Source organism: Porites lutea, chromosome 4, assembly GCF_958299795.1.
Source record: "Porites lutea chromosome 4, jaPorLute2.1, whole genome shotgun sequence".
Lineage (NCBI taxonomy): Eukaryota > Metazoa > Cnidaria > Anthozoa > Scleractinia > Poritidae > Porites > Porites lutea.
Window position 1 is genome coordinate 34010493 of NC_133204.1, and position 23515 is coordinate 34034007.

Genomic DNA, 23515 nt, shown 5'->3' on the forward strand with positions numbered 1-23515 from the left:
GTCTAACATCACCTTTTCAGTTGCTAGTCGCAAATAATAGAAGCGCTAGCGTCCTTAGAAAAGTCCCACAATGCAACTCGACAGAACACCAACCACGTTGGCCCATAGGACGCCAAAGGCTGCAACCGCTAGGAGCTACTTTTGCACTTTTTTTTCGTTTGAGCTCAAACTTTGCATGATGGTAGAACTTTGTATTCCAAAAAATCGTTTGCTTTTTGTTTTTCCATTTTAACAGTTTTGGCGGGAAAATGCCGTCACAAGATTGACAGCAAAATCAAAAATTTCAAGATAAGGCAAAACATTCAAATAATTAAAAAAAAAAACGACCTTATAGAATAAAATGTGAAACATGCTCAGTTGGTTAAAGAGTTATTAAGCTTTAATTTTTGAATTTCCCGCCATTTTGTTACAGTAAACTATTTATAGAAACATGAGTACATTTCAAGATGCTATATCTCCCAAGGAAATTGAGCTTTTCCAAAAATTTTTTCACATTTGTTTCTATCACGTCAAGTTCTTTTAAATAATAATTATTTGTTTTTCCATAACTTGAAATTTAAATTTTGCTGTCAGTCTTGTGACGTCATTTTCCCGCCAAAAACCGTTAAAATCGAAAAACATAAAACATAGGATTTTTGGAATACAGAGTTCTACCATCTCGCAAAGTTTGAGCTCAAACGAATAAAAAATGTAAAAGTAGTTTCTAGGTTACAACTTTTTGCGTCCTATGGGCCCAGCGTGAACCAAGATCCTGACCCCAAATGCAGCGAACGTAAACAATTCTCCTCGCACAAGAGCCCATTATGGCTCTTGCCTCGCATCATTATACGTTTCTGGGAAACTGCCCACCTACCCCTCCCGTGAGCTAACATTTGCCATAAGTGAGAAGTAAGTGTTAATGTAAGCTTAGGGGAGGGGTAGTTAGGCAGTTTCCCAATGACGTATAATGATCCGCAGATACTTCGCAGACAAACCTGCTCAGTTGTCAGAGGGGAATTCTCAAAATTACATGTAACCGATTGAAAATGCGAAATTATATGTAAAAAAACTAACATAAGAGAGCCTTGTTAACTACTACTAACAGTACGTCACCGTGGAAAATTGAGAAGTAAAGGAAGATGAACAGTAGATGAATTTAATTTCTTCAGTGTATTTTTGGAACCCCTGAGAAATCCTGGCAAATGTAAAAGTACGCCGTTTGTCGGCTTTTAGCTCGTGGTAAAGTGATGTGTCCACCGCAGGCTGCTCCCTCAGTGGATATATCACATTACCTCTCACTTCAGGCCGATAGTGTCTGGTCACTAAATTTATATCTGGAGGGAAAAGAAGACTTTTTAACTTAGAAGACACTGGTACCAACCTCTTTTCTTTCAATGGCTTCTCACGAAAAAAGTCTCGGTCCTTGAAATTATTTTTATAGTGTGAGCATTTCCTTAATCTCTCGAAACCGCCATATATTTTTTTTATTCTTCTCTGCCAGTCCCCTCGGAATAAAGATCAACCAAGATATGCCTTGACGTGCGTCAGACAAAATATTCATCTCAGTGACCATTGATGGGTCCCATTGAAGTTGGCACGAACTAAATCTTAGTGCACCGTTCTGTTAAACTGGACTGAAGTAAGCACACAATTCACAGTTCCAAGCAAAGATTTATTTACCAAAGATTTTTAATATTAACTTTTTTCAAGCGTGTCTAAACACACAATGATTACTACCAAAAGTCCTTGTTTTCAGCTAATAGCTGTAAATTAGTTTGAGATATTGATGAACTAGACCAAACTAGACCAAAACAAGAAATAATTGCTATCCTCTCCAAGTCAATGATCGAATGGAAAAAGTATTAAAAGTTACGCCTATTCTATAGATTAATGCTCTAAGCTATCAAGGTACTTATTGCTTACAAAATCATAAAACAAACTATTATTCTTTTACTGTTTACAAATTTGCTGTATGCTTGGATTAAAACATAACGCTCTACACCCATTTGTACAGGGCGCTGTTTAAGTTGTACTTTTGACCGTTTTTATGGTTTGCCACTACCAAGTAAGTATGACCTTTGTACTCAAATGACATCATATAATGTGCCCCAGTGGTTAGAATCTCTTGGTACTTAACAAAATTAGCTCCAGAGGCCTGGTACACAACTGATTTAGTGACATATCCCTGACTGTCATCTTTGTGGTTAGACAAACCCAGGTACGTGTGAGTACCGATCACAAATGGATACCAGGCGATGGCCCCACGAGTAGGAATGGACTGGAACAGGACGAACTTGTTGCCATTCCACTTGTAAAAGAAGGAGTCGATGTTGTGTTTACTTCCAGAGTAAAAGTTTGCAAAGGCGAGGAACGTGTGTCCGTTGATGTTGAAATACTTGACATCGAACGTTCCAAACATTTGAAGAGACTGGAATTTGGCAAAGTGTTTTCCTGACCATTTGAACACAGTAGACTGAACAGAATGATTGTGTCGGGAGTTGTAATAGTTTGCAAAAGAAATGAAAGTGTCGTTGTTTATCACAAACGCCGTACAACCCATGGCACCTTCAGTTGGTATGTCTTGAAATTTGTTAAACTTGCCGCTACTCCATTTGTAAATTACTGAGTTTGTAGAATGGGCACTTCCGTCATAATAGTTTGCTACTGCGAGATAATGTTCCGCATGCATCTTGAAGTACGTGAAGTGGGTTGCTCCGTTTGTAGGTACTTTTTGAAATGTATCAAACAGCTTACCATTCCACTGATAGATTGTAGAGTCCAGCTGGTGAGTTCCATCGTAATAATAAGCAAAGGCAAGGAAGTGTTTGTTACCGATTGAAAAGTACTCGAGGTCATATGCCCCTCTAGTTTGTAGGGTCTGGTACAAAGAGAAACTTCCAGTTGACTCGTCTATCTTGTAGATCATGGAACCTGTCTTGTATTTTTTAATATCCCCATGATAGTTCGCAAAAGCAAGAAACAGACTTCCGTTAATGGTGAAATGTTCCACGGCTACTGCTCCTCGGGTTGGAAGATCTTGAAATTTCTCGAAAAAGTGGAAACCAGTGGAGCAATCTTCGCCAAATTGGAAAAACAACAGACAGAATATGTTGAATTTATCAACATTTTAAAGTGAATTATTGAGCCGGAAAGCCTATGTGATTGCAAGGAACAAGTTGACCTGAGATCAGGCCCAATTATAAAGGCCTGCAAAATTTCCTACAATGTTCATCATATACAGCCAGTACAGCATAAATCAAACGATATTTCATATCATGAAATTTTCTTACCGGCTGAACAAAAGGCTGATTTAATCGACGATAAGCTCTGAAATTCAAAACAGAACAAAAGACCAAAAAAGAGGAAAGCATGACACAAAGTTTAAGCCGTCGGGGGTTTGGTTCAACCTCGTCTCCGTGGCTTTTCCCTGTAAAAAGCCCTGGAAACGAGGTTGGGGGTTCCTAACATACGCCACTTGCACATTTCCCATAATGCACCATATTTGCCCCCAAAATTTTGCATGACTTTTGTTCTTCATTTCTCCTGGGTATTACAGCCGTCCAAAGAGAAATTGAAAAAGCAATGCTTATGCAACATTTTGAGGGCCAAATAAGGTGCATTATGGAAGATGTATGTGCAAGTTGCGTATTCGTAGCTCAGCCAGGTTTATCCCAGTTCTTCACAAACGGCAAACAAACGGCATAAGGGAAGGGCACCCAAAATAGAGGAAGTTACAGTTCTTTAATCAATGTGTAAGACGACGATTTCGTTTTTTCTTTTTTTTCTTTTCATAATTTTGATAAGTAATATCAGGAAACGAGGCAAGTTATACTTACACCCACCAAATTACTCTATTGTCCTAGTAAGGGTAAACAAACGATTTTCGTTCTCTCTTCCACATGAGTTTTTCAACTTCTTGGAGAAAAACTTTTTTCAGTGATGACCTACCATAAATCTAGCGCTAATTGTAGTAAAAACAAAAATTCTAAATTTCAAGTACGGAATATTAGTACGAACATTTAAAGATCAACAAATTTATCAAAAGAATATTTTGGTAAGATTTGTAGTTATTGCCAAAATAGCAATAAAAAATAGACTTATTTTAAAACTTTGAACAGATCTGAAGGAAAGATTAACCAGTGCCACTTGACTCTACTAACCTTACCTTAGCATCACAAGATCCTGGAATTCCTTTTTCTCCTTTGACTCCAGGAGATCCTTTCTCGCCCTGAATTAAAATGGCCAAAATTAGCAGTATAACACATTTGGAAAAGTCAGTAAAAAAGCGAGAGCTCATCGTTCTTTCATTTTTCTTGTAGCGATACATGTTGCACCGATTTCGTTTAAGATCGTATATAAAGGCCGCATTATTTGGATTACTTGAGGGAAGGAATATAGTCTTCGTAAATTAATTTGAAAAAAATGTTTTAAACTTTGTTTACAAGTTGAGCACAACGCTGGTTCTAAATTGTAGCTTCTGATCACGATCATGTGCAAAAAGCAACGTTTTTGAGCTTATAAAGTAATGAAGGCCTCCTAGGAAGTTTACATTCTGCTTTCTCCTCCCCCCCCCCCCCCCCCCCCCCCTGTTTAATTAAATAAATTATTTTGCTTTCTTCCCGTCTTTTTTTTTCCTGGCCGCGCCGCTTTAATTCGGTGGAAACCTTTCTTCAAAAGTCACGAGGACTGTAAAATTCTTTTCAAGGATACATTGTACACGGGTGGGAAGGGGAACAAGATTTTCATTGGACTTTTCCGATCAATCTCTTAGCTTTTTTTTACATTTTAATTTCTCCGCCTATTTGGCTGGATCGTGCTAATTTGTGTATTGTTTGAAATATCTTATTCAGCCACTGCCGAAAACTGATAGTAAACCAATAATATTATTCACTTTACCTAAGAGAGGATGAGCTTTATCCTATCTTGCTTTACCTTAATACCAACCTTTCCATCTTGTCCAGGCAGCCCTGTTACTCCCTTTTCACCCTGAACAAAAAAGGATTCAATAAAACCAGGTTAAGCAATTAAGTAATGCTCCGGGTAAGGTGGATAGCACTTTCTTTTGTTTTGCGGCAACGGTGCTTTCCCCACATAGGAGTGTTCTCATTTTTACACAGAGAATGCATAAACCTACATGAAGGCCGTTTACGCAATAAAATACATTTACACTCCTTTTTGAAAGGGTGTTTTTTTGTGTTAAAAGATTTTGACCAATCACAACAGTTGAAAACAATAGCCAAGAAAAGTTTTTACAATTTTACATGTTCCCTACATAGGATTTCTTTGTTATTCAAACTGAGACCAGATTTTGTTATATGGAAGATCGTTGGAAAGTAAGGATGAATATATGTACCGCTTAAGTTTTGTTAACTTTTGCTGTTAAAGCCAATCAGAAGTAAGTACAGACAATAGAAAAGTTAGCACCTTTTTTGCATTCCAACATGTTCGTTGCCGTTGTTGCTATCGTCCTTATCTGGACCGTTTCTTAACTACATATACTATAGTCATTCTACTATAAATATGACGACATAGCTGCTTTACAATTTGAAGAGAATACAGCTTCAACATGATGTATGGTGTTTTATCACATCACTGTGTGACTTAAACGGTCTGAATCCCTGCGTTGTAGCACTGTATATGTTGTGGTTCAATTTTGTCCTTGGATGAAATTGTATTTTCTTTTGTTTCAAACTCATTATCATGCATTACCATAACCAAAGAGAAAAGAAAATAGAATTTTATGCAACAATTTAGCCTTACATAGGCTATGAGTACAGTAATGTGGAAAGAGGCTAGGAACATGGAATCGAGGGTACAGATTTGAATTTTGAATTCAAGATGGCGTCTTTGGGTAATGTTGTATTCATTGATCGTCGTATAATGGATGTCGCGTTCTTGATCTCGTTGACACACAAAAATTTTTTCATCAGCCCTCTTCCTCCCCATTCCTGCCTCTTCCTTGTTCCATGGTTTGTATTTTTCAGGGGGTTGATTGCCCTCACCTTCGCCGGCAATACATGTTTAATGAAATTTTCAGTTTGTATTTGTATTAGATTTTCAGAGTTTAATAAACCGGCTATGTGCAAATTTCACATTGTCATTTTTTCTCCATCATGTTGTTTGTATTGCCTTTTTTCGAACAGAGCACAGCACATATTTCATTCTGAGTAAGGTTTGCCATTTTGTGGGTAGATTGAAGCATAAATATAAAGAAAAGTAATATTGCCACTATTTTGGAGTAATAGAGTGTATGGATAGCAGCAGTTCCCTATGGTGGTGGTCCCGGGGGAACACCGGGTATTCCTATGTATGGGCTACAGGGGTAGGTGCCGCCCAAAAGGGTATACTTGTTGCCTCTCTAGCCTGACTCTGGAGCAGGATGAAAGACCATAGTTTATCTCTGGAAGTCAATATGACTCTGAAACAGGGTGGACTTTACCCCATGCTCTCCCTAATTCTCGATCAAGTTAGGTGAGACTTGATGTAGGTGAATAATAAACAAATACGAGACAATGTGAAGTGACGTGTTTACAATTTTTGGCGAAGAATTATTGTCTTGAACAGGGTCGTAAATTCATCTCTTTTTATTTGGAGCAGGTCCAGAGTCGCAAATACAGACTTTTTATTGTATGGATATTAGAAAATAAGAACCTGTTTCAAATTTAACACCAAACAGCCTTTTCTTGTGTAGAAGGGGCCTAACTGACAAATCTTAGCCTAACAGGTTTCTAAAGACCAGGGTTAGTTACCATTTACTTAAGAAAAGCTTAAAAAATCGGTGTACATTTACCCTAATCGGTTAAGATAATTCAAATTTACGAAGCTCAGACTTTAAACAATGAGGGACCTTTCATAATATAGCTCTAACTCGGATAACTCGAATTCTTCGCTAACTCGAACTAAATTTCCTTTCCCTTGATCAAAATTTCGCTGAAATTTACCCCGATAACTCGAATCCCCCTCTAACTCGAAGCGTTTTCCTTTCAGAGTTTGAGTTACCGGGGCTTTACTGATCTTCAAAAGATCAGAGGCTTCTCAGAATCTACTCCTTAGAATGTTTTGAGACTTGCATTGTGAAAAGTTTAACCTGAACACATCGGTGCGAAACGTACCAAGAATATAACCATGCTAGATAAATTTTGGTAATAGGCCATTTGTACTAAGAGGTCATGTGACATTGTTTTTATGAAAATGAAAGTTATATGATTTTGCTTTCGAAAAACGATTAGTAGGTCATATCTTAAACAAAATGATCGTGATTTGGTTTTTCAAACCCACACCATTTCCTTAAAATGAGTAAGTTCGTAGTTGGTCACGTGACCAGAATGTGATTTTTAAAATTATGAATTACCTCTTTCTAAACACACATTTTGCACTAAAACGTCAAGGAAAATGTTGAAAAGATGATGTGGGAACGTTTACAGCACATCTGAGCGTAGCTACCAAACGTTTAACAAGATATAAGCAAAAAATAGTTTTGGCCGCCATGCTGGAGGGCAAGAGTATGCCCTCCAACATGGCGGCCAATACAAATCATACTACTTTGTTGAAAAATCAAAGTGCCATAAAATACCTCCCTTAAATTCGTTTCCTCTCAAATTCCGGGTGTAAGAAAAATTTTATGTGCTCTGTCAATTTTTGGCATCAGCAAGGTTCCAACTCATTGTTTAAAGGAAGCATTGGTCACGTGACCTCTTAGTGCAAGTGGCCTATTAGAACTGAATTCTGTTCGACGGATTTGGGCGTTTTAAACCAGTTATTCCCTCAGGGACGCTTTTGTTCCAACAATTGGGTATTTGCTTCATGATAACGAGGTTGTAGCGGTAGCTGAGAGAATATTGCACAAAAAGTACAAGTTCTGACAAAATGTTGTAAACCATTACAAACCACCCAAGAAAAAAAACGCAATTACAAATTCCCAACCTTTGCTCCAATTGGTCCATCTCGTCCGTCACGGCCATCTCTTCCTGTTTAAGAAAAAATAACAACAGTTTCATCACATTATCCTTCGAAGCAAATTTTTCTTTCTTTTCATTGGCCGAGAGCCCACCACGTGACCTGCAAATAACTGCCTACAAATAATGTCTGCTCATGCACAATGCCGTTCAACTGTGTTTGGCTGCAAATCACCGTCACTCACTCAGTCAATGAGAAGACACACAGGGCTTGCACTGTAAGTATCCCGGAGAGCTCCATACAATTCCTTATAATTTTGTTATAAGGAATTGTATGGAGCTTTCGAGGAGACTTTTCTTCATTAGCTTAGGCGCGGCGGATTTTGTCATGTATGATCAGCGCGAGGTGTTTTTCCCGACACTCTTCTGTCAGGAAAATGTCATCATATGAAAGCAAACCAGACACGATCGCGTCAGCAGGCTTTTCTTCTTCCATTTCAGAGGTCAGTTTTGTTTCGATCTGATCAAAATAAATCAGGTTTTTAGGTTGTAGGTAATAACATATTGTCTTATTCGGTTCTCAAGGACCTTTAGAAAACGAGATAAACGAGATAATTGACTAGAGAAAGAAGCGTGAAAACGCTTTTTTGGAAGAAAATATTTTTTAATTCCCGCAGCGATTTTGCGAAATCACCAAGCGCAATATATTCAGTTTCTTTCAAAGCCGTCATGATTAAGCAGTGTAATGCCATCACAACTAAAAATGAATTTAGTTTGTATCGCAAAAGCCGCGAAAATAGAGATGAAAAAAAATGGATCGGAAAAATTAATAAAATCACCAAGAAACCGTCTCGCGGGATCTTTGTCAAACAAACCGTTGGTACGGATTATTTAACCTAACCTGGAAAAGGAGACGTCTGCACGCAGAATACATTTCATCCTACATGTAGTTGGGATTTCCGGAACGTTCCTCGGGAGCCTCATTGCCGTAATATCTTCTACATTGCAGAAACTACAGCAGAATCGCCCTGCTCACGTGCTAACCTACCGCTCCAATTATGACTATACAGTACCAGTGAATTGTTTCAAAATTTAAAGCGGCCGAAACTTATTTCCATCCGCGCGTAGTTAGTTAGTTGAGCAATAATAATGCACAGCACTGTAAATAACACTGTTCTAGAATATCTGACGGCTTCGCGTTTTGTTCGTCGCTGCATGCGACAGGAGCACCCAACGACGATTTCCTCCAAAATACATTGAAAACAGTTTTTAGGCTATCCAGAGTACTTTTAGATCTGTAGAAATGTATCCTAAGTGGCGCTATAAAATTCGCCTAGGTGTTCGGTCATCCTAGGGGAACTTAAAATTTTTCAAAATTATAAGGGCTTCAGTTTTATTTTCCAGAAAATTTTAGATGTAATTTAACGTATTACGAAAGTAAAAATTTTTCTGATTCTTCTTTCCATCACATTTTTGAATCCGAAAAGTTTAGGTTTCCTTTTTCCTACGAAAAATAGCCCAACCTTGGGTGTGAAATGTGGAAAATTAAACTTCAGAAATTCGTAGGGAATTTATAAGATAAGCTTAGAAAATTTTACCTGAATGGAACGGTCATCTACAAATTTTTAGCCGTCCTCAAGTATAAGAAAATTCTGGGAAAAATTTGTTTCTCCGAACAGACTTTCTACAGAAAATAGTCGTTGGGTGCTCCTGATGCGATTTAATCGCTTATAACCTAACAGAAAATGCATGAATACAATGCAAACAAGGTCGCTGTTCCACAACCCAGCACTGAATTTTAAAAAAGAAGTCTTTCTTATAACGGAAGAGTGTTGTAGAACAGCTTGTCTCTGAAGGTGCGGCAATAATTTTTTTAAAGGAAAATTAAAAAACCTTTATTTAGAGATATGTATCTTTACACAAGGTCTCAATGTAAAGCAGGTTTTTCATTGTTACATCGTTGTTATTTTAGTTTTTATCTTAGATTCATTTCTAGCTTAGTTATTAGTAGTTATTTTCTATACTTGAATGTAAATGTACCTGAAGGAAATACCGTGTATTACCTTACCTTACCTCTGTAATGTGTGTAATTTGTCTTTTGCTATGGTTTTAGACAATACGACTTCTCCCGACTATCAATTGTGCGTCAAAACAAGCGCGATAAAGAAATAGTCGAAGTATCATGGTGTAGCACTTTATGATAAAGTTTTAACTGGAAAACTTGTTGCCATCTGATGTACACCTGTATAGTCTATGTTTGTAAGCTCTGCCTAAAGAATCACTGGGTTACACTGCGCTCACGGACGTTTGCCTCGCGCTCTCTTCAAAGACAAAAAAGCTATAGTCTGTTGGCCAAAAATCAAGCTTTGTTTCCCCTAAAAAATTGACACCATATTGGGCCCCGAAAGACGTTAAAAGTTCCTCCATAATAGAAGAGTTTTTGCTACAGTTAACAAACGTTTGACTTACATGAGTTTCCATATAAAGGTACAAAAACTTATCAGCATAATTATACCACACAAACATTGTCATCAAACTCCTGGCATGTAGCCTGAATAAGCCAAGCAAATATAAATAAAGGATACAACGAGAAATATTAGTCAAATGGTCTCGTTAAGTAAAAAAATTCACTTTGCGAAAGAAACTTATCACTTGAATCCGTGTTACGCATCGAAAAAGCGAGGAGTCATCGCATGACATTAGGTAACAGAGGTAATACTCACGAGTTTCACGAATTCCATTTCCACGATTTTTCGCCGAGTAACAAATTTAAAACTTCAATTCTTACCTTACAGTGGTCGGTTCATTTACCTTACATTTGCCAACACTAGTAAACATGAACAAAACGATGAAATCCGGCACTCTTCTTTCAGAAGTAGCAAGCCGCATGAGGAAAAATACACCGATATGCGCTGCATTCTCACTACAAATACAAGCATTTGTCGTGAAGAGAATACGACGTGGAGGAAAAAATGGCAGATCTTCGTCTCGGTAATGTATTCCAGCTACCAAGCCGGCGTATCTCCAGAAGGTGGACTCGAAGTGATTTTTTTAGGAGCCCTTTGCGCGCAAACTAATTTATTCCGGCACGAACTGAAGATTAAAAAAAATATGTGACTGAAATCTAATACACGACAAGAAAATTTTCGCACTTTCGAGGAGCGCGCCATATTAAACGGGATTAAGTCGGATTAGCTGCCCGCGGAGAAAACATCCCTGCGTGGTATTGTACTTCCAGTAAAAAGCCTCTGTGTCCTCTATGATACTCTGCACATGCCGTGCTTTTCTCCTTCTTGCAATCACTCTTGCGTGAAAATAGCAGATCGCTTCGCTTCCCGAGGATATTCATTAAAAAAAACAAACTCGGTGATCGAATTATAAAACAGTTATTGAACTCGGTTATCGCAAAATATCGTGATTTGTCAGTGTCTCGCAGATCAATTATTGATCTATTCGCCACAGACAAATCACGATGTTTTGCTCAACCTCGTCCAATAATTGTTAATTATTTCTCAAACCTTGATGCAAGAAAATCGGGTAATGGGTTCATGATAACCGTCAAGATAGAGACTTTCCATGACCAGTTTGACCACTACGATAAAGGGTAGTACAGTAGTTGGTGTAGTTGCTGTAGCTGGTGTAGTTAGTGTAGTTGGTGTAGTATATGTAGTTGCTGTAGTTACCGTAGTTTGTGGAGTTGTAGTATATGTAGTTGGTGTAGTTGGTGTAGTTGGTTGGTGTAGTATATGTAGTTTGTGTAGTTGCTGTAGTATACAGCTATTTCGAGAAAGGTTGTCGGAAAAAATGTGCACGCAACAATCCCGAAAGGTAGTATGGGATATGATCAATACACTGTTCCTGACGACTGTAGCTATCGAACCTAATTTTGTTGCTTTCCTCTAGCACTCGCAAACACATTTCCATGGCCTTCTGTGCCAATTATTTCAAATTTCTTTGAAAAAAAGAGAACTCAAAACCACCCACAATTCCTTTCAGGATTGTCGCGTGCACTTCTCCCGACAACCCTTCTCGAAATAGCTGTATGTAGTTGGTGTGAGTATGTGTAGTTGGGAGTTGGGAGTTGGTGTAGTTGGTGTAGTTGGTGTAGTTGGTGTAGTTGGTGTAGTTAATGTAGTTGATGTAGTATGTGTAGTATGTGTAGTTGGTGGAGCTTGTGTAGTTGGTGTAGTTAGTATGGTTGGTGTATATATGTAGTTGGTGTAGTTGCTGTAGTATATGTAGTTGGAGTAGTTGCTGTAGTTGCTGTAGTTGCTGTACTTGGTGTGGTTGGTGTAGTTAGCGTAGCTGGTGTAGTAGATATAGTTGCTGTAGTTGCTGTAGTTGCTGTACTTCGTGTAGTTGGTGTAGTTCGTGTAGCTGGTGTAGTATGTGTAGTATGTGTAGTAGGTGGTGCTTGTAAAGTTGGTGTAGTTAGTGTGGCTGGTGTAGTATATGTAGTTGCTGTAGTTGCTGTAGTTGCTGTAGTTTGAAGTTGCTGTAGTTGGTTTGGTTGGTGTAGATAGTGTAGTTGGTGTAGTAGATGTAGTTGTTTTAGTTGGTGAAGTTGCTGTAGTTAGTGTAGTTGCTGTTGTTGTTGTGGTTGGTGTAGTTAGTGTAGTTGGTGTAGTAGATGTAGTTGGTGTAGTTCCTGTAGTTAGTGTAGTTGGTGTAGTTTGTGTAGTTGGTGTAGTATATGTAGTTGGTGTAGTTAGTGTAGTTAGTGTAGTTACTGTAGTTACAGTAGTTTGTGTAGTTGCTGTAGTTACTGTAGTTTGTGTAGTTGCTGTAGTTGCTGCAGGTAGTGTGGTAAGTGTACTATGTATAGTTGGTGTAGTTACTGTACTTGCCGTAGTTACCATAGTTTGTGTAGTTACTGTAGTTGGTGTAGTTGGTGTAGTTGGTGTAGTATGTGTAGTTGGTGTAGTATGTGTAGTTGGTGTAGTCAATCTGGTAGGTGTAGTTGGTGTAGTTGCTAAGGTTACTGTAGTTGCTGTAGTTAGTGTAGTTGCTGTGGTTGGTGCAGTTAGGTGGTTGCTGTAGTTGGTGTAGTATGTTTGGTTGGTGTAGTGTGTGTAGTTGCTGTGGTTCGTGTAGTTGCTGTAGTATGTGTAGTTAGTGGGAACACGTCCAAATATCGGTAGGGAACCCGATCATGGGAAACGGACCCGATTAATTTTCCGATTGATCGGAATCGGTACCGATCTATAGGCACCAGTTGCCGTTTCCGATTACGATAAAAACTTTGCCGATTCAATCGGAGCCGGTTGACATTCCGATGTTCATGTGTCATCGTCATATTATTTTATCTGATATGTAAAATGAAGCGTGTCACGAAACCAAATAATGAAAGAGTCGTTTCACTCCAAAGTAATTTCAATCGACTGTACCTTTTTCCTACTCCATAACAAATAGCAGTATTGTATGTTCCTGCATGTTGTGTTTCGAGTTTGTTGATTTGATGCGTGCCGCCTATACACGTGATTTTCGGCGTTTTGCAGAGGTATTTCCTTCAGCCGATCGCAAACACCACGCTGCTCCATAACATTTATTCTATGAAAATTAAAAGGAGTTAAATATTACGACGCAAAACACCACTGTTCTTCGTTGATAAATAGCAAACAAAACACCTTACTGAGTAGTGTGTTCTTTACTCGATACTTTCTAACAATGCAATCCAAAAACACAACCGGAACTCACTTTCTCGAAACACAACTGGATTCATAGACTTGTTACAAGTAGACCTCAACGGGTTTCCTAGCGAGCGGAGCGAGAGCAAAACCATGGATAATATAAAACCACGGGATAAACTTTTACGAAAATTCGCGTCTTTCATTCAACGATCCTAAACGCAAGGTGTAATGCGATCTGAGGCAAAAAATACCGACCAATTAGATTGCGGCCTCAGATTGTCTTCGGGGAATTAGCAACAAGAGCTGAAAGATTCCCACACTCGCGAGTCACGGAAGACACGGAACGAAGTTTCATACAGGAGCTACCAAAGAGAGAATGGCTTAGCGACTTTGCTGTATGTTCTGTGAGTTTGAGCATGGTGCCACGTGAAATTGCTTTCCACTCTCAGCACTTAGAAAAGTTTGCGCTTGACTCTAGGTGGCTGACTTTTTGACAAAAATCAGAACCTCTTTTACCGGAGTGTTCAACTAAAGAAACTGTGCATACATCCGGTAAGTTCGACTCAATTTAATAGCGGAAAGAGAATCGAGAAAGAGAAAACCAGTTGAACGCCTCCATCAGTCACTTTTTTGAGTTTATATGCAACCAATAAACAACTTGCAGCCTGATTCTCAGACGATGTCCTCTTCTCTCCCGTGGCAATTTAGCAGTTAAAGTACACAACATGGTAACAACATTTGCATTTTGGTCGTGGATGTTCTGACTTCTTTCTATTTTTTTCGTTTACAGTCCTTAACTGTTTATTCCTCCAAAGATTCCTATAATCATGCGTTTTGGGTTCCGGTTAGCACAGGCTCAAGCTATTTTAAAATTATCATTTTGAGATCGTACACTTGCAATGTACATTGCGGCGTCTTTCACTCAAAAGATGCTCTTCAGCGTTGTTGAATGACCTGCTGTTTCTTCTCGTGCCCATTTTGATACACAAATTTAAAATTTTCTGGTCATATTCTGTCATAGGAAATATAAACAAATGTTCGAAACTGTGACGTTAAATTTCGGTTCAAACAAGACACATTTATAAGAAAGACAAGTTTATAAAAAACAGCATTCACGCTTTTGCTTTTGCTTTTGTGACGGGTTATTTGAGCTGCCAGATATTTTCGATGACCTTTGTTAATTGGCCCGATAAAGACTTGAGACCCGTTGCCGATTCCGTTTCATTCGGTGCCGATAAAATCGGGTCCGACCTTCAACGGAATCGGAAAAAATCGGTGCCCAATTGATCGGCATCGGTGTGACCCGATGCCGATATTTGGACGCGTTCCCTAAAAAAAAAAATAGTGTGGTTGGTATAGTTACTGTAGCTCGGCGTAGTTGGTGTAGGTTGGTTTAGGTTGGTGTATTTTGTTGTAGTTTGTGTAGTTGGTGTAGTTTGGAGTAGTTGTTGTAGTTTTTGTAGTTATACAAGATTTATTCTAAGAGATAATTACCAAAATTACGCAAATCCTAACTTACGTGAACACCAAAAACAACTGTTGGGTGTGTCATCGGTTCTTTGTCTGTTTAATATATATTTTTTTATGTTGAGGGTGTTGTTGTTGTTGTTGTTGTTGTTTGTTTAATGAAATAATGTTGCTTTGTTAACTCGCTTTTTTTGAAATATTATCATAATTGATTTACCTTGTTATAAAGCTTTTAACGGGTAAAATTATTTTTAGATTCCTTTTGTATTATGTTGGGAAGATGATCGCCGTAATAAACACCTCATCGGTATATAACAGTAAAGTTTCGGAAAGTAAAGAGCCTCCCACAGAAGCAACCTTCAGAAAGTTGCATTAGATTTCACAGGTGTTAGCAAATCCCCACAATTAATGTTCTACAGCAACTACACCAAATTACACCAAACTACACCAAACTACATCAACCTACACCAAACTACATTAAAGCTACACCATGGGCTCCTGGCTACAACAACTACACCAAACTACACCAAACTACACCAACTACACAAAACTACAGCAAACTACACCAGCTACACCAAACTAAACCTACTACACAAAACTACACCAACTACACCAAATTACACCAACTACAGCAACCACATCAACCACATAAACTACAGCAACTACAGCTACTACACCAACTAAAGCTACTGTAGCAACTACACATACTAAACATACTACAACTACTACACCAACTACAACTACTACACCGGCTACAGTAACTAAACCATCTACAGCAACAAGACCAACTACACTAACTACAGCTACTACACCAACTACACCAACTACACTAAGTACATTAACTACACTAGCTACAGCAACTAACACTACACCTACTACATCAACTACAGCTACTACAGCAATTACAGCTACTTCACCAACTAAAGCTAATACACCATCTACAGCAACTATACCAAGTACACTAACTACAGCTACTACACCAACTACAGCAACTACATTGACTACACCAACTGCACCAACTACACTAAGTACTCCAACTACACCAGCTACAGCAACTACACTAACTACACCAACTACACCAACTACACCAGCTACATCAACTACACTAACTACACCAACTACAGCAACTACACCAACTAAAGCAACTACACATACAACAGCAACTACACATACTACAGCAAAAACAGCTACTACAGCAACTACAGTAACTACAACAACTAGAGAAGCTACAGGAACAACACCAACCACAGCAACTACAGCTACTACACCAACTACAGCAACTACACTGACTACACCAACTACAGCAACTACAGCAACTACAGCAACTACACTAACTACACTAACTACACCAACTACACCAACTAAAGCAACTACACATAAAACAGCAACTACACATACTACAGCAACAACAGCTACTACAGCAACTACAGTAACTACAACAACTAGAGAAGCTACAGGAACAACACCAACAACAGCAACTACAGCTACTACACCAACTACAGCAACTACACTGACTACACCAACTACACCAACTACACCAACTACACCAACTACACCAACTACAGCAACTACACTAACTACACTAACTACACTAACTACAGCAACTACACCAGCTAGGGTTTCTACACCAACTACACTAACTACACCAACTACAGCAACTACGCTAACTACACCAGCTACACTTACTACACCAACTACAGCAACTACGGCTACTACAGCAACTACAACAACCACACTAACTACATCAGCAACAGCAACTACACTAACTACACCAACTACACCAACTACACTAACTACATTAACTACACCAAGTACAGCTACTACACCAACTATAGCAACTGCACTAACTACAGCAACTACAGCAACTAAACTAACTACACCAACTACAGCTACTACGCTAACTACACCAGCTACACATACTACACCAACTACAGCAACTATAGCAACTACGGTTACTACACCAACTACGGCAACTACACTAACTACACCAGCTACAGCAACTACACTAACTACACTTACTACAGCAAGTACACCAACATCACCAACTACACTAACTACACCAACTACAGTAACTACACTAACTACACCAATTACAGCAACTACACTAACTACACCAGCTACACATACTACACCACCTACAGCAACTATAGCAACTACGCCTACTACACCAACTACAGCAACTACATTAACTACACCAACTACACCAACATCACCAACTACACTAACTACACCAACAACAGCAACTACACTAAGTACGCCAACTACAGCTACTACACCAACTACAGCAACTACACTAACTACAGCAACTACACCAACGACACCAAGTACAGCTACTACACCAACTACAGCTTCTACACCAACTACAGCTACTACACCAACTATAGCAACTACATTAATTACACCAACTACAGCAACTATACTAACTACACCAACTACAGCTACTACACCAACTACAAAAACTACACTGACTACACCAACTACACTAAGTACACCAACTACAGCTACTACACCAACTACAGCAACCACACGCACTACACCGACTACAGCAACTACGCTAACTAAACCAGCTACACATACTACACCAACAACAGCAACTACACTAACTACACTAGCTACACCAACTACACTAACTACATCAACTACAGCAACTACGCTAACTACACCAACTACCCATACTACACCAACTATAGGAACTACAGCAACTACGGCTACTAAACCAACTATGGCAACTACACTAACTACACCAGCTACACCAAGTACACTAACTACAGCAACTACACTAACTACACTAACTACTCCAACTACACTAACTACACCAACTACACTAACTACACCAACTACAGCTACTACATCAACTACAGCAACTACACTAACTACAACAACTACCCTAACTACAGCAACTACACCAACTACAGCTACTACACCAACTGCAGCAACTACACTAACTACACCAACTACACCAACTAAAGCAACTACACTAACTACACCAGCTACACTAACCAGACCAACTACACTAACTACACCAACTACACTAGCTACAGCAACTATGCAAACTACACTAACAACACTAACTACACCAACTACAGCAATTACAGCAACTACGGCAACCGTATTGGGCTAAGTGGGCATGGAATGTTTCTATATTTGTGACGGTTATCATGAACCCATTACCTTCCATTGTTAGAGCCAGAGTTTATCAATGCCGTTGTTTAAAGTCAAAAACTGAATGTAACATTTCACATTTCAACTGAAATGTTAAAAGTGTTTAGCTCATTAAATGATTGAATGCTTCGTTGCAACTCCAAAAAACATGAGGGAGAATGAACACTTATAACGCAGTTCATTTAAACGTAAAAGGGAAATATCAATAATAATTATAACGACCTTGACAAATAGATGTTGTATTAATATTACTATTATTACTATTATTATTATTATTATTATTATTATTATTATTATTATAATTATGATTATTATTAGAAGAAGAAGAAGAAGAAGAAGAAGAAGAAGAAGAAGAAGAAGAAGAAGAAGAAGAAGAAGAAGAAGAAGAGAAAGATGGACGGTTATGTTGGTTTAAAACTTGCCATTTTGTCCATCTTTTCCATCTTTGCCTACGAAAAAAATACAGCAGTCAATTACACAGATGAAAAAATCTGATCCTCCTGCTGTATTTACCTGATGTTAATAAATCACCCACACTAAGCAACACCCTCCTTTATTGACTCGAAGCTGTCAAATTAGCTTTCCTCGCATTTATTTAGCAATGGAAAGAATATATCCCAAGGACACTGCATCTTTCTTTTCTCACTTTGATTGCACCCAGGGATCAATAAAAGAAACGATCAAGCTAAGAACTAAGTTAAAAGCCAAGTTTCTGTTCCATTAAGTTTGATTCAGTTACCCTCTTCACTCACTTGTGCCTTAGAGTTTATTATTATGGTTTTTTATCGTCTTACGGGTTACTGGAAAATCCGAACATCTCGATGTTTATTCCACGAAATAATCATAGTTCTAGATTACGTCATATTGCAATTATTTTAACATGTCTTCCTGAATGAAGCACTACCTTTAGATAATCCAATATAAGGATTGTCTAAACGCACTCAGTCAAGCCCTCTATTTTTTTATCATAATATATAGACCGTTTATATTACTTGTCAGAGCTTTCTTGCGAGAAATCTGATGACACACTTTTGTTCTATTGAACTTACTAAGGGCTTTTGAATTTTCTTTAATACTTCTCTAAACTTCCCAGGTTATGCATCTTGTTTCTGTGTGTTATTAACCCTTTAAACCCTAATATCAAAATTAAGATTCTCATTTACCGACCCTTTACTTTTTCAATAGAAGTAGTGGGGCGAATTTGTTGAAGTATCAATTAGACTCATCTTCCCTTCTGATCATGTACTCAATTCTCAAGACCGCTCTGTTTTCTAAACTGAAGCATTGATATTATAAGGAGAAATTTCATGCTGATTACTCTTAGGGCCCTCAGGGTTAAATAAAAAATATGAATACATAGAGAATAATACATGGTCGCGCGGAGATATGGAATTTATCTACGAGTGTTCACATCGATATCGAACGAGTGTGATATCGAATGTGAACACGAGAAGATAAATTCCATATCTCCAAGCGTCCATGTGTTAGTCTGTTTATTATATAAACAAGAATCAGCCATTCCATTAACCAAAACCATGCCATATAGTCGAGAACCCGATAAATGTAATTCATTGTTTAAAATACTCCAGTGTAAACTCGGAGCTCTACAAAGTACAGTAAAAAATAGATACAAATATTAAAAATGTCCGGTATCTTGTTCAAAATATTAAAGACAAGATAAATGGTTAAAATGTTCTCAAACTATCAAATATCAATAATTTCACATGTAAAAATATCGTATTTTTACGTGTGTTCAGATACCACATTTCTCGGTGGTAGAAATCCTTGTAAAACACTGCAGTTTATATAATAAATCGTATTACTGACCTGAAGTAAGCTCCCAGACACAAGTTAAACACCGAGTGAATGTTAATTTTTTTTTCATTAAGTTCTCTGTGAGCTAAATTCGTATTTTCTAATTGGGTGTATTTTTAAAAATACATCATTTTTGTTTGTTTGTTTGCCTTTTTGATTTAAAAATAATTGAGCCGTGTTTTCAGTATTTCTTTGATGAACTCTACGCCAAGCCCAGTAATTCAGTTAATGCCACGTTATTTTTATGACTCGCCGTGCATGTTAATGTTAAAACAATTAAGAATAAGGTAACTACATCACCGTTCACTCCATCACGTCCATCTTTCCCTGTATAGGAAGAAAAGTAGAATCGATGGATAGCTTACTGATACTGTCGGGTCTTTTTTTTGGGCAGCAGCAAATGACACTTGTCCTTTTCATATTTTGGCACTGCTCAAAACTATTTCTAAACTAGAATCATAATGCGCCATAAAAATAAAACTATCTCAGGCGTAGATTTTCATCCTTGTTCGTCGTTGAAATTTATGATGCACATTTCCTTCAGATACAAATTCGGTCTAACTATTTATGCCGGCAAACTACGAATTTATGATCCTATGTGGGTTTTTAATTATTATTCCTTTGTCGACATCTACAGCCACTAAGCTAATGTAGTCAGGAGAATGCCACGTTGTTTTCATGGCTCGGTGCATTTTCAGTGGTGTACATACAATACCGAAAATACGAAAATATATCACCATTCAATCCATCCCGCCCATCTTTTCCTGTAAAGGGAAAAAGGTGGAAAAAGCAGTCTGTCATATTGTAGAAAAAGGTGTTGTGAAGAATTAATTCATTGCTCGCGACAGAGCGAAATCTCTCTTAAATTGCCTTACCATTTTGCCCATCTTTTCCTGGGGAGAAATAAATAAATCAAGTGAGCCTCTGCTGATTAACGTTGAAAAGGGCAGAGAAAACTGTGAGGGGGACAAACATCACATTGAATTTTGAATTTGAGTCAGAAACTTATTTCACGACTATGATTTACTTACCATCTCTTCCACATGCAACCAGGGATACACTTTTACAGTTGATTTCCTTTCCGAGAGATTTGTTCGCCTGTTTGATCAATGATAGTTCAATAAAATAAAGGAGATGATAAACAACCTGGCTGAATGGCACGAAAAATCTTCAGGGGGTAACTGTAAGTTCCGGACTTTTAAGAATACCGATGTTTCAAAGTATACGATGAAGGGATCGCATATAACGCAAGACTAGTTATTGTCGCAAATCAACTACATACGGCTTACTTTAGAGGAGTCGTTTTGTGATGTTCGGAACGAACCGACCAAGAAAATGGCCAAGGCCAGTAAGAATAACAAGCGAAACATTTTCTGTCAGTGATTGCTTAGAGGCTAACTGAAGAAAAACTAGTGTCAGATAAAAAGGGACTGGATTATTGAAACAGTGGTTGGTAAAATATTACTAGGACACGAAAATACCCGATACATTTCCGTTGTTTATTCTGTTTATCTGCTTAATTCTAGTGTGATGTAAATGTTAAATTCTGATTTATGCCAAGGCTAAATTTAAAAGAATCGGAACTCAACTTTAAACAATTTTAAAAGCCTCAGGTTTGCCAGGTTTGCTATTGAGGTAACAATCACCCCGTCTTTGAGTTTTAAATTCTCCTTTTATTGTCATTGTTGATACTGAATATTGCTAAAATGATTTTCTCTTTGTTCGTGAATCTTTTTATAGGCACTCATGCAAGAAGTCTATATAACGGATTAATTTCTAAACAGGACTTCCTAGTTTTAATGTCGAGCTTACATCGTATATGTTTCACAATCAATCCGTAAAGCTACTGCTCGCGTCCGTTATTTCCTACGTTCTGATACAACATAGCTCGTTCTAAAATAACAACACCTAATATGCATAGGCGTGTCACGCATGCGGTCACGCCATTACACTAGTGTTCGGAGAGTATACATGTAGGAAGCGAAGGCAAAAAATTCTGTCATTCCTCCTTTCCATTATTTACTCCGCGCCGCTCCCTACCATATCTCAACGCCTGGACCAGGCTATGCAATCACCCTTTCTCAAGTAATATGTGGCGTAATCATGAATAATCATTAATTCAGATCAATTTAAGAAAGAACGTCGATGGAAACAGAAAACATGAAGTTCAAAATGCGAAGCCTGTATGGAGCCATTGTAGACTTAAAATAAAGAAGAAAGGTCCGATTTCCAATTGAATATACCTTATTCTCCTTTATTTTCGCGGGACTTAAATTTCGCGAAAATTTTCTCGGCACATTTCGCGCATCTTTAATTTCGCGATCGCGGAGAAAAATTGTGTTTGCAGGGAATTCAATTTCGCGAAATTGACGGTTAAATGACTATTTTTTTTTTTTTACAAAAATTGTACGTTAATCAACGACGGTGCAGGCTTTAAGATGGCCAATTCTAATCAAGATTTCATCAAACATTCATTTTTGTGTGGAGTTCGTGGATTCCATGTTTACAAAGAAATTTGGAAGCCCATCGTCGGAGAGCTTTTGAGATGTTCTCACGAACGAAACGATATCGTTACGCAATCGGAGCTAAAAAACGGCTCCGTGGTCGCCTGGCCGATTCGATTATAGGCCATTTGCCCAGAGAGATTTCTAGAGCTACTCGCTTTTTCTTATTGAGAGGATAGTAAAACTATCGTCGATCCCCATTGATTCAGGGGGGTCTGGAAATTCCTGTTGCGGTGATATGAGAAATGGACGATACACCAAGGAACAGGGCAGTAATGGAAAGATACAAGACACTCGTAACTACACATTACAAGGAGCCAGGACAGGATGGTCAATTTGACGACTGTACAAAGGATGTATTGGAGGAACTGTGCGAAGATGATTACTCAGATGCCGAGGAAGAACTTGAGGCGAAACTTGACACTGAGTAACATCTAAAGTTGACAGATGATAGCTCCTTCTACTTAAAAATTGTTTAGGACCCTTGAAAACACAAATACATGATTTTTCTATGTCCATTAAATTTCGCGAGATCAAAGTTCGCGGTTGTTATTTTTGGCGGGTCTTTAAGTTCGCGAATTTTTTAAAATCGCGAAAGTCGCGAATTTAAGAACCCGCGAAAATTAAGGAGAATAAGGTATAACTGATTGAAAAAACGTTGTCGCGTAAAAAGTATAAACCTTGAACGATGAGGCTTCAAGGATTTGAGTATACGTTCATTAGCTAAGCAAATTAAATTCAAAGTTCGTACATCAAAAGTTTACATTTAATTGTCACGAGCTGCTCGTGTGGGTGCGAATCCCAGGGTATTTTGTTTTCTATATGTCTTCCAAGAAAGCCTTTACGTCGTTATGATTTTCAAGTGTGCGTAAGCGATTTGGCTATACGCTCTTTTAATGTAGAGACCTCTGATGTGCCCTGCACAGGTAAAGTTGTGAGCTTATCACCAAGAAAACTGAAAACCATTTGACCTTTTTTGGAATGCATCGTCGCGAAAATCGTCGTTTCTATACCTGCCAACTTTTTCTGAGATATAAGCGTGAGATTTTTATCCTGGGAGTCC

The 23515-nt window shown here is 38.2% G+C and overlaps 1 protein-coding gene and 1 long non-coding RNA gene across 2 annotated transcripts; both read right to left on the reverse strand.

Moving 5' to 3' along the window:
* Positions 1–1705: 1705 nt before the first annotated feature.
* On the reverse strand, positions 1706–7106 carry LOC140934567 (uncharacterized). The gene is made up of 5 exons (XM_073384171.1): positions 7092–7106; positions 4912–4965; positions 4145–4207; positions 3270–3306; positions 1706–3054 (listed from the first exon to the last, which is right to left on the reverse strand). The coding sequence occupies exons 1-5, from the start codon at positions 7104–7106 to the stop codon at positions 1976–1978; spliced, it is 1248 nt and encodes a 415-aa protein (XP_073240272.1). The 3' UTR covers positions 1706–1975.
* A 13147-nt stretch (positions 7107–20253) lies between these two features.
* On the reverse strand, positions 20254–21049 carry LOC140935465 (uncharacterized). The gene is made up of 4 exons (XR_012165209.1): positions 20980–21049; positions 20824–20841; positions 20686–20712; positions 20254–20275 (listed from the first exon to the last, which is right to left on the reverse strand). It is a non-coding gene; the product is annotated as an uncharacterized lncRNA (long non-coding RNA).
* Between the last annotated feature and the right edge of the window lie 2466 nt (positions 21050–23515).

Excerpts from the sequence above, each read along its gene's own strand:
- LOC140934567 (XM_073384171.1), bottom strand. Across the intron at positions 4,208-4,911 it reads ATGGAAAGGTTGGTATTAAG|GGCGAGAAAGGATCTCCTGG; the intron begins GTAAAGCAAGAT and ends ATTTTAATTCAG. Across the intron at positions 3,055-3,269 it reads ATCAGCCTTTTGTTCAGCCG|ATTGCTCCACTGGTTTCCAC; the intron begins GTAAGAAAATTT and ends AATTTGGCGAAG.